Genomic DNA, 17,390 nt, shown 5'->3' on the forward strand with positions numbered 1-17,390 from the left:
GTGTGGGTGTGTGTGTGTGTGGGTGTGTGTGTGTATGGGTGTGTATGGGTGTGTGTATGGTTGTGTGTGTGTATGGTTGTGTGTGTGTATGGTTGTGTGTGTGTGGTTGTGTGTGCATGGTTGTGGGTGTGTGGGTGTGTGGTTGTGGTTGTGTGTGGGTGTGTGTGGTTGTGTGTGTGTAGTATGTGTGTGGTTGTGTGTGTGGTTGAGTGTTTGTGTGGTTGTGTGTGTGGTTGTGAGTGGGTGTGGTTGTTGGTGGGTGTGGTTGTTGGTGGGTGTGGTTGGGTGTGGTTGCATGTGAGGTTGTGTGTGTGGTGTGTGTGTGGTTGTGTGTGTGTGGTGTGTGTGTGTGTGTGGTGTGTGTGTGTGGTGTGTGTGTGTGGTTGTGTGCGTGTGTGGTGTGTGTGTGTGGTTGTGTGTGTGTGGGTGTGTGTGGTTGTGTGTGGTGGGATGTGGTTGTGTGTGTGGTTGTGTGCGTGTATGTTTGTGTGTGTAGTTGTGTGTGTGTATGGTTGTGTGTATGGTTGTGTGTATGGTTGTGTGTGTGTGTATGGTTGCTTGTGTGTGTATGGTTGTGTGTGTTTATGGCTGTGTGTGTATGGTTGTGTGTGTGTGTGTGTGGTTGTGTGTGTGGTTGATTGTGTGTGTAGTTGATTGTGTGTGTGTGGTTGATTGTGTGTGTGTGGTTGATTGTGTGTGTGTGTGTGTGGTTGATTGTGTGTGTGTATGGTTGTGTGTGTGTGTGTGGTTGTGTGTGTGTGGTTCTGTGTGTGTGTGTGTGGTTGTGTGTGTATGGTTGTGTGTGTGTGTGTGGTTGTGGGTGTGTGGTTGGGTGTGTGTGTGTGCTTGTGTGTGGTTGTGGTTGTGTGTGGTTGTGTAAGGTTGTGTGTGTGGTTGTGTGTGTGGATTTCTCTGCACTCGTGATGGAGAAATCTGCACTGGTAAAGCCATTTACCCCTGTCAGGATTCTTTTTCTGTGAACTCCTGACAGATATAACTCAATGCATTTTTGACCATAAAAGTATGTTTACAATCAAAAATGCCTGTGTGAGTAGGGCCTCAAGTCTTTACTCTACATGAGTCCTGTTAGAAATGATTCTGCTGGAAATCATATCATCGGGATTCTTTGTATGACTGGCAACAGATATTACCTAAGTGAGAATATCCACCACCTTCCTAAGTTAGGCTAAGTAGAATTACTGCTATTCTCCAAAGTTTCTGAGGCTCTTCTTATCGCTGAAGAGCAGCTCTCGTTTACAACAAGCACTGGCGCTCAACACCCAGCTGCATGGACGGGTTGTCGTTAGTGTCCTACGCTGACGACACCCAGCTGGTGGTGGCATTGAAGGATGAGAACGGCTTGGGAGCGCAAAACTTAAAACAGACTCTCGCTTACATTACCAGCTGGATGACATTAAACTATCTCCAGCTCAACGCCGGCAAGACGGAGGTCTTGCTAGTAGGCAAAGATACTACTGCCTGGGGGAACAACTGGTGGCCTGAGGCAATGGGGCAACCACCGGATCCCAAAACCTAGGAGTATGGGTGGACTCAGCCCTGAATTTTACTCATCACACAAAAAAGTGGCAGCAAACTGTTTTGGGATTCTGCGTAACCTAAGACCTATCCTAAAATACTTTGACCACCAAACCCGCCAACTGGTGGTACAGTCAGCTATTCTCTCACGGCTAGACTACGCTAGCTCCCTGCTGCTAGGGATGAATGTTGCAGAGAAAGCTAGATTACAAAGAGTCCAGAACGCCGCCGCGAGAGCACTCACTGGACTTCCCCGCCACAAGCCTATAACTAACACCCTTCTGAAACTTCACTGGCTTCCAGTAGAGAAGAGGATCTACTTCAAAACGCTGTGCCTCGCTTTTAAAATCCTGAAATCTGCCTCCACCCCCCCCATGCTGTGCCCACTCCTTTCATTTTATACCCCCGACGCGCGTTACGGTCGGAAGGACAGAACCTTGCCATTGTCCCCCGCATTAAACGGTGTGCACCTGTTACAACGCATTTTTTACAACGCACTACTGTTACAACGCATCCATTACAACGCGGATACTGTTACAACTCATGTTTTTACAACGCATTTTTTTACAACGCAGGTACCTTTACAACGCATACCATTACAACGTAAGTATTGGTAAGTATATAGTTATTTTTTAAATGTTATATGTTTGGGGTAAAGGGGTATTTTTAGGGGTTAGGGTCAGTTTTGGGTTTTTGGGTAAAGGGGTATTTTTAGGGTTCAGGGTCAGTTTTCAGTTTTTGGGTAAAGGGGTATTTTTAGGGTTCAGGGTCAGTTTTCAGTTTTTGGGTAAAGGGGTATTTTTAGGGTTCAGGGTCAGTTTTCAGTTTTTGGGTAAAGGGGTATTTTTAGGGTTCAGGGTCAGTTTTCAGTTTTTGGGTAAAGGGGTATTTTTAGGGTTCAGGGTCAGTTTTCAGTTTTTGGGTAAAGGGGTATTTTTAGGGTTCAGGGTCAGTTTTTAGTTTTTGGGTAAAGGGGTATTTTTAGGGTTCAGGGTCAGTTTTCAGTTTTTGGGTAAAGGGGTATTTTTAGGGTTCAGGGTCAGTTTTCAGTTTTTGGGTAAAGGGGTATTTTTAGGGTTCAGGGTCAGTTTTTAGTTTTTGGGTAAAGGGGTATTTTTAGGGTTCAGGGTCAGTTTTCAGTTTTTGGGTAAAGGGGTATTTTTAGGGTTCAGGGTCAGTTTTCAGTTTTTGGGTAAAGGGGTATTTTTAGGGTTCAGGGTCAGTTTTCAGTTTTTGGGTAAAGGGGTATTTTTAGGGTTCAGGGTCAGTTTTCAGTTTTTGGGTAAAGGGGTATTTTTAGGGTTCAGGGTCAGTTTTTAGTTTTTGGGTAAAGGGGTATTTTTAGGGTTCAGGGTCAGTTTTCAGTTTTTGGGGTACAGGGTAAAAATAAATTAAATTTAATTTTAAATTAAATTATTTAATAGTAAATAAATTAAATTAAATTACATTGCATTATTTTTGGGGTTGAGGGTCAGTTTTGAGTTTTTGGGGTACAGGGGTACAGGGTAAAAATAAAGTTATATTTTTTTTAATTTTCAATAATTAATTTAAATTATATTTCATAAAATTACTTTAATTTATTTTTGGGGTTTAGGGTCAGTTTTTAGTTTCTGGGGTACAGGGGTACATGGTAAAAATAAAGTAATATTAATTTAAATTAAAAATAATTAACGGAAATTAAATTATTTAAAATTACATTAAATTATATTTTTAAAATTAAGTTACTATTATATTATTAATATTAACATATACTTACCAATACTTACGTTGTAATGGTCTGCGTTGTAAAGGTACCTGCGTTGTAAAAAAATGCGTTGTAAATACATGCGTTGTTACAGTATCCGCGTTGTAAAAACCGCGTTGTAACGGTATGCGGAGTAAAAGTCCGCGTTGTAACATCATATATCCCATTAAACTAGCCCGGATGGGCGGTCGCTCTTTCAGATACCTAGCAGCTAGGCTCTGGAATAAACTTCCAGCACAGATACGCGGACTTAACAACTTGCTGTCCTTCAGAAAGGCCATAAAAACCTACCTCTTCTGTTAATCATGTTGTCTTCTGCAATATTCCATCAGCAGCAACCACCCTCTGAGGAACGAACAGTCTGCGCCGGGACGCCCCTTTGCTGGGGCAGCCGTGCGCCATATAAATACATATAACATAACATAACATAGGCCATTACCCCTGGGCTCTCTTACCAATGCACGAATGGGTTAAACAGCAGTAACTTGGCTCTGCTCCACGTGCAGAGCGGCAGGGTTTTCCCATTCTGGTATTCCTGCGCAAGCACGCAGAGTGAGCACCTGTCGCAATTTACCTATCTCCTGACCCCCCTGGAAACCTCGCAGGCACGGAGAGTGCCCTCAAGGCTGGATTAGGCCGGTGGGTTTAGAAATAGACCCTGCTCTCCAAGCCAGCCAATATCAACATATCAAAGTCAGGCATAAAGAGAACATATCTGTAGAGATCCATGGAATTCTGTGTTGCGCTGCGTAAATCCCATAATAGATTTAATTGGATTAATTCCGGGGACAGAGGGGCAGGGAGAGGGCAGATGATGAATGGCTGTGATAGCGGACAAGCACGTCGGCATCTGCGCCGCGGCCAGTGCGTTGGTATCCTTTTAAGGCAAACTCAGCCCGTTTTGTGCAGCAGTAACTTTACTGGCAAGCAATTTGCTAACCAACATGATAGATGCCACAATAAAATTCTTATCTTTAATAATACCACTGACCAGGGTCGGCCTGATCGCAGCAAAAAGAAGTGGATGCATGCTTGTGTTTGCTTTCAGTTCCCGCGGGGTACAAGCAGGCATCCACTTCTGTCAGGACAGCTGATCGCAGCAAAAAAGACAGAAGTGGATGCCTGCTTATGCCCCGGGGGGACTGACAAAAAAAACCCACGATTTTAAAAAAAAAACAGGAAGTTAACTTTGGGGCCAAAGTGAAAGTGATCGCGGGGGAAAAATGCTACCGCCGGGCACAGCTTGCAGTGCATGTGCACGAGTGGTGCGCGTGCAGCATACCCACGCCATATGGTGCCTCCGCTCAAGCGCGCATCTGCGCACATTCACTGCAAGCTGTAGCCGGCTGAAGCATTTTTTGAAGACCTTCTTACTTAAGGTCTGTCCAGACCAGCGCAAGCGCTGGGTCAGGCAAGACCCAAAAAGTACTCTATATTTTGCTTGCACAATGAACCTAAAGCCCTGGACTACCAGAACTCCCCCTCCCGCACCCCAGCACTGTGCAATGCACCTCGAACCGCCCAAAGCATGATGTGCCCTTTGCCGAAAATTATACGAGTCAAGTTTATAAAAAAGGGATCTTTGTGGCGATTCAACAGTTTGGTTGCTAAACCCCTATAATTCACCATTACAAAAACCAATGTTTTGTTCATTATCAACAACATACCCCTAGTTCAGTATACTGTCATCAACACATATTGGCTTACCCTCTGTATGCCCTTATATTACATTTGCAGCTATAGTGTAAAGATCTCTTTTCAAATAAGCAGGAGATACTGAAATTGTGTCAGCATACGTCAGTCCTTACATGCCCCGTGGGTCAATCAGCAGAATTCAAACCACCTTTTTTCCTTTCGTCTCCCTGGAATTCATTGCTATACGATTTGGTGTTTTTCGACAAGCTTTAAAAAAAAAATTCATTTATCACTCCAAAATGGGTGTCCAAAACCATAAAATTGTAAATTAATACAAAGCCCAAAATACTGCATCTTTACCCATGCACAGAGATGCTGGCAAAGCCATAGCATCATGACACGTACATGTGCATGCAAACATATTAACAGTCACAGTGTTTTTATTTACTTCATTGTTGGTGTCAATACCTTAATTAATAAATATTGTATTGTTGCCAATTCTGACCGGCACCTGTAAATAGCACTGCCAAAGCCAATAAGTTTGCATTGGTAAAAAGAAATGGCAACGGCAAGACCTATTGTTTTTGCCAATGATAGTTTAACTATTGCTACCACTCATTCAATAGTTATGCGGATCCAATGATTCATCTGAGGTGTCCTCTTTTACATTCAACTATTCCAAAGCATCACTGTATATTCAGGTGAATTTATATTCTGCTGTTTTTTATCTGCCTTTGGGGGCTGCCAGCGAGTTGTTCACCCTTTATATTTACTCTTTTCAGCAGCAGCGCGCTCATTCTCCTCAGGCCTTGCCTTAACTTGTGTTCTGCAGTGTGTAATATGTCAACTAGTTCACTTTTCTCTGCTGTTCTCGCCTCCCACTCTTCTCTTCAGTTGGCAGTCACAAGAAATCTCATCGAGCTTTCTTCTTTCCAGGGTTCAGACTGCCAGGTGGGGACTGTGGAGACACAGGCTAGGCAGCCTTATTAACTTGGGCACAACATCTCTTTCCTATCCCCATGCCCACTGTGCACCCGGTCTGAACAAAGACCTTTTGTTCTCCTGCTGGTCACCACTGGAACCTTGTGACACCCTCGAACTCTACATCAGTCCTCCTGCCAGCATGCTGGTCAGTGCTATTCACCACTATCTCACTGCCAGAGCGCCTGGATTTTCTCCCAGCATGTGCCATAAGTCTCCAAGGGTAGGCAGCGCAACATGCAAGTCAGTCCTCAACAGCTCAGAGCTAGGACTCCTCCCCTTGTCACTAAGGCCTCCCTTCAATTAAAGGATTAAATGTGAAGTCGGACACACTAAATCATTATGCTACAGCTGCAGGATTAGTGAGGATTATTCGTAGGGTTGATGAGCCTTGAGGAATTTCCTCGAATGAGCCATCTTGCTTCAGTGAAATACATTCTTGGTCACATTATTTACTTAGTGAATGAAACAGTTCTGACTCATAGACAACATAGCTTTCAGACATGTCCTAAGGTGAGGGGGAGCCCACGGAGGAGGAAGAGTCCAGCAGGAGCAACTTCGCTGCATCCTTGTAGTATGATTTACATTTTTGATCCATTGAGACAGATCTAATTGCGATCTATGGATTGTCCCACAAATCAGACAAGCATAGAGAATCCAACAGTCGCCTAGATCCTGAGTCATTCTTACATGGATCTGGATATAGTCAGTGTGACAGCTGATGACTGGTGACAAAGCTGATCCCAGGAGCACACTGCACATGGCCTGGTGATTTCAGAGAAGTCCCTCAGATTCACCTGCTTACTTGACTGCAGTTAGACACTTACAACCTGAAACTCTGAAGTTGTTCCACCGATTCTAAAAGAGGTGTCCACTAGCTACTTGTGGAGAAATCAATAGTGCACTTTGTCAAAGTTTCTGTGCAGATTAAGGGGGGAATCATTTCAGAGTCTTGGACTTGGTCTCTAGCAAAGTGACGCTTTTCCATATAGCAATTTAGGTGGTTTCAAAATCCTTATTTGGTCTGTAGCCTATTTTGAAGCTGTTGAAGAAATCATCATTTGAAGGTGAGACCAGAGTTGTACTATAAGCCCCTATTCCAAGAACCTTGTGAAGGATGCTAGATGGAAGACTGGTCTAAATATTGCCCATGATCTGAATTAGGATACAAAAGGTTGTTCAGGGAAAAAAACCTCGGTCATCCATAAAGCACTAATGAATATTGGGATTACGGCATGGTGGCTGACTGGCAGAATTAATAACTCACAGATCCTGGGCCATTGCGGCTTGAACAAATTCACATACTAAGCTAACAATCTCAAACTTGCATAGGAACAAACGCAAACCAACTCACCCTCTTCACAGGAGCACAAAGAAGTAAACAGTCTCCTACTGAGCAGACAACAGGCAATTAAACTAAGCCTGAACCTCATGAAAGACATATGAACGAACCTGCACTCATAGGTGCAAGCACATATGAACAAATTGCGTCATGCCAAGACTGTGGTGTGTTCTATAAAGTGTCCATACCTATATACCTATAAGCTACTGTGCTGGGGATGTTATCCGACTGTTTTTCTCTAGAAGGGCATCTCACAATCCACTTCTAAATTTGAAAAAGGACCCTCAGCCATTGTCTTCTAGTTTTTCTCTTGGGCGTTCGTAGTGGATACTGCCCTTTATGGGGTACCCGTAGCTTAAGTATATATCCATGTCAGCCTCTTGTGTAACAGTCTCAGTCCATGTTAGGCTTTCCTGGGTTATTCAAACCTACATGGTCCTTTCATACCTGCTCCAGCCGTTTTATCCGGCTTTAGGACTTAACCAACCAGAATCTCTATTTCAACATGAGTGTGTAATGGCATGCCTTTTCAAAGTCTCCCCATCTGGCTTAAGACCCGACTCATTTAAATCCTTCATGTTACATACAATGTTCATGCCATGCCTTGGGTCATGAGACGCTCAGTACCTTGATTCAGGGACCCTTTTAGCCCTCTTGCCATGTCTTCATGCAACACTTTCTGCTCTCTGGTTACCAGTCCACAACACCTTCTCTCTGGAAAAGTAAGCATGGTATCCCATTTTAAACTCACTTTTAAATTGAGGATATCGTCCAGTGCCCGGAAACACCCATGGGGGCCATACGTTGGATGAGTTCCCCTTTGACGCGGCTGCCACAATAGCATCAGTTGTAGCCATTTCTCCAGCTTCTCTGCCAGGACTCTGCAGTAGACAAAGAAGCACCGTTATTAAGTGGCAGGGAAGGAAGGATGAGATGGAAAAAAAGAGAAATTAGCAGAATGGAAACGAAGGGAAACAAAGGGGAAGATTGGGAAACTGGGAAATATCTTTAAAAAGGACCCAAGATGACAACTTTGACCCATCATAAATGGAGGACACTATCACCAAAACATCCATGTAAATAAAAAAAATATCAATTGCACCCATCTGAACAGAAGAGGCTTCGCTGCTGGTAAAATAAAGCATACAGGAAGGAAAAACATTATGAGAAAGATGGTCTATAATAAACCCAAAGATCCGTTAATAAACACCCTGCCCAATCCTGGACTAGTTTCTACTGTACTTCTGTTTTGGGAGGGACCTTTTTTGTTATGGTGGGTTGTTTTAGGGCTAAATATTATTTTTTACCAATTTACTGAACATTAAACTGAGTTGTTCAATTTGCACTCTGAGCAAGACCGCATTAAAAGAGAAGGCCAGAGAAGCATAGCAAACTTAACCTATGGCTTTCCTCGGTCTTGTCCCTTTGTCCCAAACAGTGACCTGTGTTTAGTGACACCGTAATAAACCAAATAAGTCCTGAAGATTATCAACAGCGTTGGGACACTGCTCCATAGGAAAAGACAAGTCATGAGCTTATTGTAATTTAAAAATCAAGCACCTTAAAAAGGAAGGGCAAAACAAGTTTGAAAATGCATCTCAGATCAAATAGGTGACAGCACCTATTAGTTTTTGGAGAAGGTACTACTTTTAACTGCTCCTCTTACTTACCTATCAATTAAAGCCATATTATTTTTATAAGTTGCATCAGAGACTGTACACCGTCTTTACTATGTGTTATTATTTGCTATGTCACACTGTATTTGTAAAGCGCACGTTCACCCGTAGGTATCTTGGCACTGAATAACAGTGGTTTATTGCTACCCAACTCAATGGTACTCATTTTATCGACTTTAGATGGATGAGTGGACGACCGCCTGTGACCATGAGGTCGAACACAGGCCCCTGCAGTGGATGCATTAGTCAACTGAGCCACTAGACCCAGCTTCGAGAGTAACCCCTGGCTGCTTAATCTCATCAAACCAGGAGAAGCAAGTGACTAAAGGAAGCAACTTGATTATTTAGTGGAGTGCAATGGTATTGTGATGTTGAAACAAGGACCCAGCAAGTTACTTGACTACCAGGAAGATGTTCTGCTTGACCAGCCAACTTTAGAGACGTGGTGCCTCTGACACAAGATTTAGGGCCCACTCCACCATTTTGTTGCGAGACTATATGTCAGCCATGTTGTTTGTGAGGACCTGCAGCTTCCTCCCCTTGATAGATTTTAGAGGTACAAAGATCGTACAAAGCTCCAGTAGATTTTATATGGAGCAAGCTCTCCGCAGGAAACTAGAAGCCTCGGATTTCCACCTGCCCAGATGACCACCCTACCACAGCACTGGTGAGTCTGTAACAACCATGAAATCTAAGTGGGAAATTGAGAGTGCCCTTATGCAGGTGAGGTTGGCATCTGTCTGCCAGCATAGAACATCTTGCACCCTCTTGCGAGATATGAATGGAGTCTGAGAAGCCCATTGAAATCTGAGGTCTAACTGTAAGGTCGACACATGTCATCCGGTCCAGAAGGCACCATATCAAGAATAGCCACAATTTGTTTGTTGTTTTTACTTTTTTTTTACTTGAGAAGCGCACAGATTACCCGAAGGGTTTCCCAGCACAGGGCAATTGCAGATCAGCTATCTCACAGTGCTGACTCACAATAGCAAAATCTTCAACATCTTGCCAAAAGTAAAAAATGACTCACAGTTGCTTAGAGCGTTGGGCAAAGAATTCCAAAGCTTAGGACCCAGATAGGCAAAGGACTGGCATTTCATATGGGTTAAGCAAAACCTAGAACACCGAACAGAACTTGGGTCGAATGGACTGATAAGGAGACACCAGCTCCTGGATGCAATATGGCCCCAGGCCAAATTTGGCCTTAAACATATAGCACTGTCCTTTAAATTCAATACGTTTGGCAACCTTAAGCCAAACGTATTGGCTTCCTTAAACAAATGAGAGATTGAAACATATTTGGGTAAACAGTACAGGATCCTAGCCAGTGCATTCTGAACAATTTGCAAACTATGTATGGACTTCTTATCTGCACCTAAATACAGCACATTGCCGTAGTCCAATCTGGAAATGACCAGAGCCAGTATGACGGTCCTCTGAGCCGCTAAAGGAATAAGCCACAGAATCTTTTTCGGCCATTTAAGGACTGCAAAGCAAGTGACAGTTACTAAGCTAAGCTATCTGCAGCTTCATCAAGAGCTTTGCATCAATAAGAAATCCCAGGTGTTTTAACATAGAAACCGGAGGGGCAGAGTCCCTAACAACTCAATACCTCAAATGGAGCAGTTGTTGCCAAGATCCAAAACTGCAGTCTTATTACTACGTTTGAGTGAGTTTTGATTCAGTCAAGACGTGATTTTCACCGTACCCAGGTCCATCAATTGTTGTTTTTGCAAAGATGGGTCATGGCTCTGTGCCAAAGACAAGGAAAAAATGAACTGAGTATCATCAGCATATGAGAAAAGGATGAGTCCACAGCTCTCCATTAGGTTCGCCAAATGATGTACATAGATGTTGAACAGTAGAGGGCTTAGAATGAATCCCTGTGGGACACGAGAAGTCAAAGCCTGTGTTTGAGACCTCAAGTTGGATGAAAAAAACCTAGAACGTACGGTCCTTTAGGTAGGAGACAGCCACCCAAGGGCGGAGCCTTCCAGGCCTATCGACTCCAGCCTATTAAGGTATAGAGATGATCGTACAAATGTAGTGAGTTGGGCGTTGACATGCTTTTCCAAAACCTTGGAGAAAACAAAAGTTCGAAAGACTATCAGGACCTAAATTGGCTTTTTTTTTTTTTTTTAAAGTGGGAGGAAAAGAGCATGAAGGGAATCGTTATTGAGGCAAAGGTGAGATTTTCGGTCGTCGTTGGAAAATCCCAACGATTTCAGGGGTTCACATGTGAACTGGAGGTGGTGTAGGAAGCGGACTCTGTATATACTATACTAAATGGAGGTATAGTGTGCACCAAGGCCAGGGAGTCTCCAAAGGTATGGCAGAGGTATAAGTATATAAAACCTTACTCTTAATGTAGCAGTGGCTGGGCTGAGCAGTTAAGCTTATCAGAGGGGAGTGTAAAGCATTTGTTGTGCACACTGAGGCAAGAAATGATGCCACACACTCAAAGACTGAATCCAGACCACTTGCTTGCATAAAAGGTTATTACTTTGTTGTTTTATTACTAGAACCAAGAATCAATTAGTGAGGGTGAGTTGTACAGTTTGGAAATGTAGCAATAGCTTTCAATAATGCAGAAACGGTTTGTAAATGCAGTTGTATATTTTTAAGAATAGCTTCTGCAAATGTTACTTAATTACAGATGTATACTTTTGTAATGTTAAAGTTAGACAGTGCAAGGCATTAGATAGAACTACAATGTAATCCTATGTAGGAAAACAATGTTAAGCAGTTTGTAGGTAAGTACTCAACGCATTTCCCCTGGTTTCAGGGATTTAGGGAACACGGGGCAAGGTTCAAGAGGAGGTAGGTATTGCCAGCAGCACTGGGGCGGCCGGGTGCAGAGGTCACTGGGTCCAATGTTATCCAATTGAGCTGGGGGGGTACCTCGAAGAGGCACAGGTTGCAGGCAGGTACCCGTGATTTTATGGCAAATGCCCAGGGGCTGAGGTGAGCACAGGGGTTGTCACAAAGCAGCATCAAAGCTACACCACCAGCGGCACAGGGGCGGCCGGGTGCAGGGTGCAAAATCAGCATCTTGCGCCCAATGCTTCTCAATGGAGATCGTCTGTTTTGGAAAGAGGCTGCAGGCTTGGATACAGAGGCTGGATGAAGGCGATCAATGGCTGGGCAGGTAAGTTGGAAAGCTGGAGGACACCTGCCACTGTCGCTGGACTCGCCAAAGTCGGGGGTCTGAGGATGCAGGGGTGACGTTTGGTGTTAGGCTTCTTTAGCTGCTTCCGGTCGTGGATGGGGGGGAACCTGCAAACAGAGGCTGCAGGCGTCGAGGGGAGGTTATGGAGAGGTCAGCCACTTATGCAGACGAGGTCAGAATTGCAGGGGAGACTTCAAAGGATAGTTAAAAGTAAGTCAGCCGAATTCGGGCATGGGCATTGGGTGCAGAGTGGTAGAGTGTTGTGGATCCACCAGGATCGGGAGGCTGATGTTGGTTTCTTTGCTGGAAAAATCTGGCGTCCATGGGAGACAGTTTTTGTCAAAGTCAGCATAGGTCCTCCGGGGTTTTGAGGTTGCTGGCTGTGGGTCACGCCAATTTCTGGAAGCAGGGTTGCTGGAGGAGGAGACAGGTTTCAAAAAAGAGAGGGTACCCCACTTTCACCAGGGAACAGGGTAGGAAGACAGTTAGTCAAAGGGGAAATCCCTGGAGTCAACTAGTCCACTAATCACTATAGGCCTTTCTTGTTGTAAAAAGAAAGGTCACACTATGCCATGGGTATTCAGACAAACATAAAAATAGGTTTCCACAAAGAAATAATCTTGTTTACAATCTAGATTTATTAAAATTACATTTAAATAAACAATAAAAACAAGATAAATTCATACAATTCTTCCGAGACAATTAAAATCCAAGATTAAGTATCTTGGAGGGATAAAAATGATTATTCAACAGTATTACACAAACAGAATATTACGGTACACGATAAATGGAAAGACAATCAAAATATGTTCACAATAAACAACAGACTAAACATAATCACAACAAACCCCTCACGTATAAGTGGCCCACTTGATATCTCTGCCACTGTACTTCACTAGATCCAATGGCCGTGGACAATTTGGTTACTCTAAAGCTTTAGTGGAAAGATGTGATACCCATCTAAAGTTTTACCCGGCCCTGACTGGATTCTTTTAGACCAAACAGTGCGTCGACGCGTTTCGGTGCTTAACACTTGATATCGTGGCACCTTCCTCAGGACTTCTTATTTCTGGGGTTTCGGGGAACGGATGGATACACCGTATCTGTGAATATATTAGGAGAAATATGCGCAGTCAAATATCGTGCATTGAAACCTGTTGTCTCATTTACTCTAAGGGCTGGATTGCTAGGATTAACACATACCCACTCTGACTTTACACTATTAATTATAGCTGCCATTATTCTCTTGACAATTTATAATTCCTGACACAAATCCGCTTAATTATAAAATACAGTTAATTGCACAATGATGTATACAGTGGCTCAATTGCAGGTGATTTGTCCTCTACTTTTTTTGTTCGACAATTCCATTCGCCAAGTAGCAAACATGTGATTCACATATGACATATGGGCCCTCCAAGTCTTTTTCATTGTGGAAGACCAAATGGTATGGGAGGAACTAATGAACCCAGGGGCCCGGGAAAATAGATAAATGTAGATTCTCACCCTCGGGACCGTGTAGGAAACGTTCCTAGATGGGGTCTATTTGAAGTATCACTTATTGGTACTACAGATGTAGTTCTTGGAGCCTTCTGTTAATTAAAAAAACTTTTATTAGGTGTAAGATAAAATCTACCATCATCTACTCACTGGGGGGTGATTTTTCTCATATTTACCTCTCTCCTGTAAAGGGAGCTCCTTTTGATGGGGTTCCTTGGTTTTTTGTTTATCAGGCGGTTGCCCACTTGTCGTATATCTGTGGTAATAGAGTACATTGCACTTTTTCACTCTACTATTTCTTAGGTACTATTTCTTAAATCGCATAGTTTTATAATGGTAGTGTCTTACCTCAAATGTTTTTAAAACGTACTTAGAACGGGCATATAAAGTCGTTGGTCTACTCCTGAACTGGATGTGTTCTGTTGAGTAAAGGCAAGTATAACACCATCATATGTCTATTCTGTACTACAAGATATTATGCTCTTAGCTCTGTTGAAAAATTTGCAATGTAACTAGCACCTTTCTATTTTTCACATTTTAATGCCTGCTCCTGGTATTTCCAGTATCTCTTGCTCAGTACCCATGTTGCTCAAGATACCTGTTTGGTACCCGTAATGTCCAGGTTCCTATTTATTGACTCTAGGTTCTACTGTTTAGATGGGCCAAATTTTTGTAAAAGTAATTAGTTTTACCACATCCCACCCAGGTTAGAGTCTCTAACTACAGGTATTCAGTATGGAGTATAGACTTTGTAGGGCTAAGAGTATCCCCTGTTTGAGTTACCTACAGGGCCTAATGTCCTGTCCTTAAAGTTATACTGATCAATGGTTACCCTGCTACATAGAAAAAAAGGGGGGGGGCATAGGGGTTTGGTCTCCACTTACCGGGTTAGCGCTGTTTGTTAGCTTCTGCCTCGTTCCTTCACTCGATCTAGAGTGTGTTTGTTTGGTGTGTGTTTTTATAGCTCCATGTAATTGACTGATTGTCCACACCTGTCAAGAGAGGAGCGCTGTTAACGCGCTGCCGGGACCGCCGTGAACGTGGGCGCCATCTTTGAATGGTGTAATATGCCTACTAGTGTGTCACAGGACCTGCCCGTCTGATGTCTCTCTGAGTTCGCGCTTGACATGAAGTGTCTCTACTTGTATCTCCTATTTGTACAAGCAGTGCACAACAATCGTAAATGAGAAGTTGCCCTCGCTCGCCGAATCGGCATAGAAAAACCTTTTCTGCCGCTTTACTCGAAATACTCTCTTATTATGCCCCGCGCTGCGTTTATTTACTAATTATCCCAATTTATGCTCTCAAGTGGAGATTCAAAGATCCTGGGTTCAATACTAGTAGTTCTTAAACCGACCAATCGGTCGCTCTAATCAACCCCTGACTGTGGGCGCCATCTTGGACTGGTGGTAAGTGTGCTTAATGACAATGTTGTCCCACCGGATATGGGTGCCAAAAATAGAAGTAATAACATTGTTCTTAAACCTCAGTATTTGTGTGTGAAGGAGGGTCCTTCACTTGATTCAGAAATAGATTCCAGTGTAGGTAGTGTTTAAGGTGCTGCTTGTCTATGGTACAGAGTGGTGAAGAGGTAGTCACTGAATGGGAACGGCATACTAAATAAGAGCCTCCCATTCTTCCCTGGAGTTTAAACCTTTTCTGATGGTATTAAATTTAACCATATACCATTGTTCCGGTAACTTTCGTCTCTTTGTACTATCTCCTGATCTGGTGAGTTCCCTAATTCTTTCCAGAATGACCCATCTGAGGTCCTTTATTTTGTGTCCCTTTTCTTTCCAGTGGGCCACAAGGGGGGCATTTTCTTTATTGTTATTTATCGCAGACTTATGTTCCCCTATCCTGAGCCTCACTTCTCTGCCAGTTTCACCTATATATGCCTGGTTGCATGGACACAGGATCATATATATTACATTCTTTGTTTTACAGTTGTTCAAGGTGGTGATTGTGTGTTTCGCACCGTTATGTTCCACTGTTTTAGTCACTATACACTATACCTCGACCTGAGGTTCTTGTTCCTCTGGAGCGTCCCCTGTACGCATACAGGAAGAACAAGAACCTCAGGTCGAACCTTGTGTACACATACAGAGAGGACAAGACAGAAACCCAAACCACCTTGAGTGGACAGAAAGCAACGGGTAACAACAAATGCGGTACCTGTTGCATCTGTGAGCTATGTATAGTGACTAAAACAGTGGAACATAACGGTGCGAAACACACAATCACCACCTTGAACAACTGTAAAACAAAGAATGTAATATATATGATCCTGTGTCCATGCAACCAGGCATATATAGGTGAAACTGGCAGAGAAGTGAGGCTCAGGATAGGGGAACATAAGTCTGCGATAAATAACAATAAAGAAAATGCCCCCCTTGTGGCCCACTGGAAAGAAAAGGGACACAAAATAAAGGACCTCAGATGGGTCATTCTGGAAAGAATTAGGGAACTCACCAGATCAGGAGATAGTACAAAGAGACGAAAGTTACAGGAACAATGGTATATGGTTAAATTTAATACCATCAGAAAAGGTTTAAACTCCAGGGAAGAATGGGAGGCTCTTATTTAGTATGCCGTTCCCATTCAGTGACTACCTCTTCACCACTCTGTACCATAGACAAGCAGCACCTTAAACACTACCTACACTGGAATCTATTTCTGAATCAAGTGAAGGACCCTCCTTCACACACAAATACTGAGGCTTAAGAACAATGTTATTACTTCTATTTTTGGCACCCATATCCGGTGGGACAACATTGTCATTAAGCACACTTACCACCAGTCCAAGATGGCGCCCACAGTCAGGGGTTGATTAGAGCGACCGATTGGTCGGTTTAAGAACTACTAGTATTGAACCCAGGATCTTTGAATCTCCACTTGAGAGCATAAATTGGGATAATTAGTAAATAAACGCAGCGCGGGGCATAATAAGAGAGTATTTCGAGTAAAGCGGCAGAAAAGGTTTTTCTATGCCGATTCGGCGAGCGAGGGCAACTTCTCATTTACGATTGTTGTGCACTGCTTGTACAAATAGGAGATACAAGTAGAGACACTTCATGTCAAGCGCAAACTCAGAGAGACATCAGACGGGCAGGTCCTGTGACACACTAGTAGGCATATTACACCATTCAAAGATGGCGCCCACGTTCACGGCGGTCCCGGCAGCGCGTTAACAGCGCTCCTCTCTTGACAGGTGTGGACAATCAGTCAATTACATGGAGCTATAAAAACACACACCAAACAAACACACTCTAGATCGAGTGAAGGAACGAGGCAGAAGCTAACAAACAGCGCTAACCCGGTAAGTGGAGACCAAACCCCTATGGCCCCCCCCTTTTTTTCTATGTAGCAGGGTAACCATTGATCAGTATAACTTTAAGGACAGGACATTAGGCCCTGTAGGTAACTCAAACAGGGGATACTCTTAGCCCTACAAAGTCTATACTCCATACTGAATACCTGTAGTTAGAGACTCTAACCTGGGTGGGATGTGGTAAAACTAATTACTTTTACAAAAATTTGGCCCATCTAAACAGTAGAACCTAGAGTCAATAAATAGGAACCTGGACATTACGGGTACCAAACAGGTATCTTGAGCAACATGGGTACTGAGCAAGAGATACTGGAAATACCAGGAGCAGGCATTAAAATGTGAAAAATAGAAAGGTGCTAGTTACATTGCAAATTTTTCAACAGAGCTAAGAGCATAATATCTTGTAGTACAGAATAGACATATGATGGTGTTATACTTGCCTTTACTCAACAGAACACATCCAGTTCAGGAGTAGA

The 17,390-nt window shown here is 43.3% G+C and overlaps 1 protein-coding gene across 1 annotated transcript in view; it reads right to left on the minus strand.

Moving 5' to 3' along the window:
- The window catches only part of IKBKB (inhibitor of nuclear factor kappa B kinase subunit beta), a 616,380-nt gene that overhangs the window by 204,522 nt on the left and 394,468 nt on the right, over positions 1-17,390 (minus strand). The window contains exon 10 of the mRNA XM_086943580.1: positions 7,990-8,119. Coding sequence (XP_086799706.1) covers positions 7,990-8,119 — 130 coding nt within the window. The remainder of the gene's footprint in view (positions 1-7,989; positions 8,120-17,390) is intronic.

The sequence above is a fragment of the Lissotriton vulgaris genome, chromosome 11 (genome assembly GCF_964263255.1).
Source record: "Lissotriton vulgaris chromosome 11, aLisVul1.2, whole genome shotgun sequence".
Taxonomy (NCBI): domain Eukaryota; kingdom Metazoa; phylum Chordata; class Amphibia; order Caudata; family Salamandridae; genus Lissotriton; species Lissotriton vulgaris.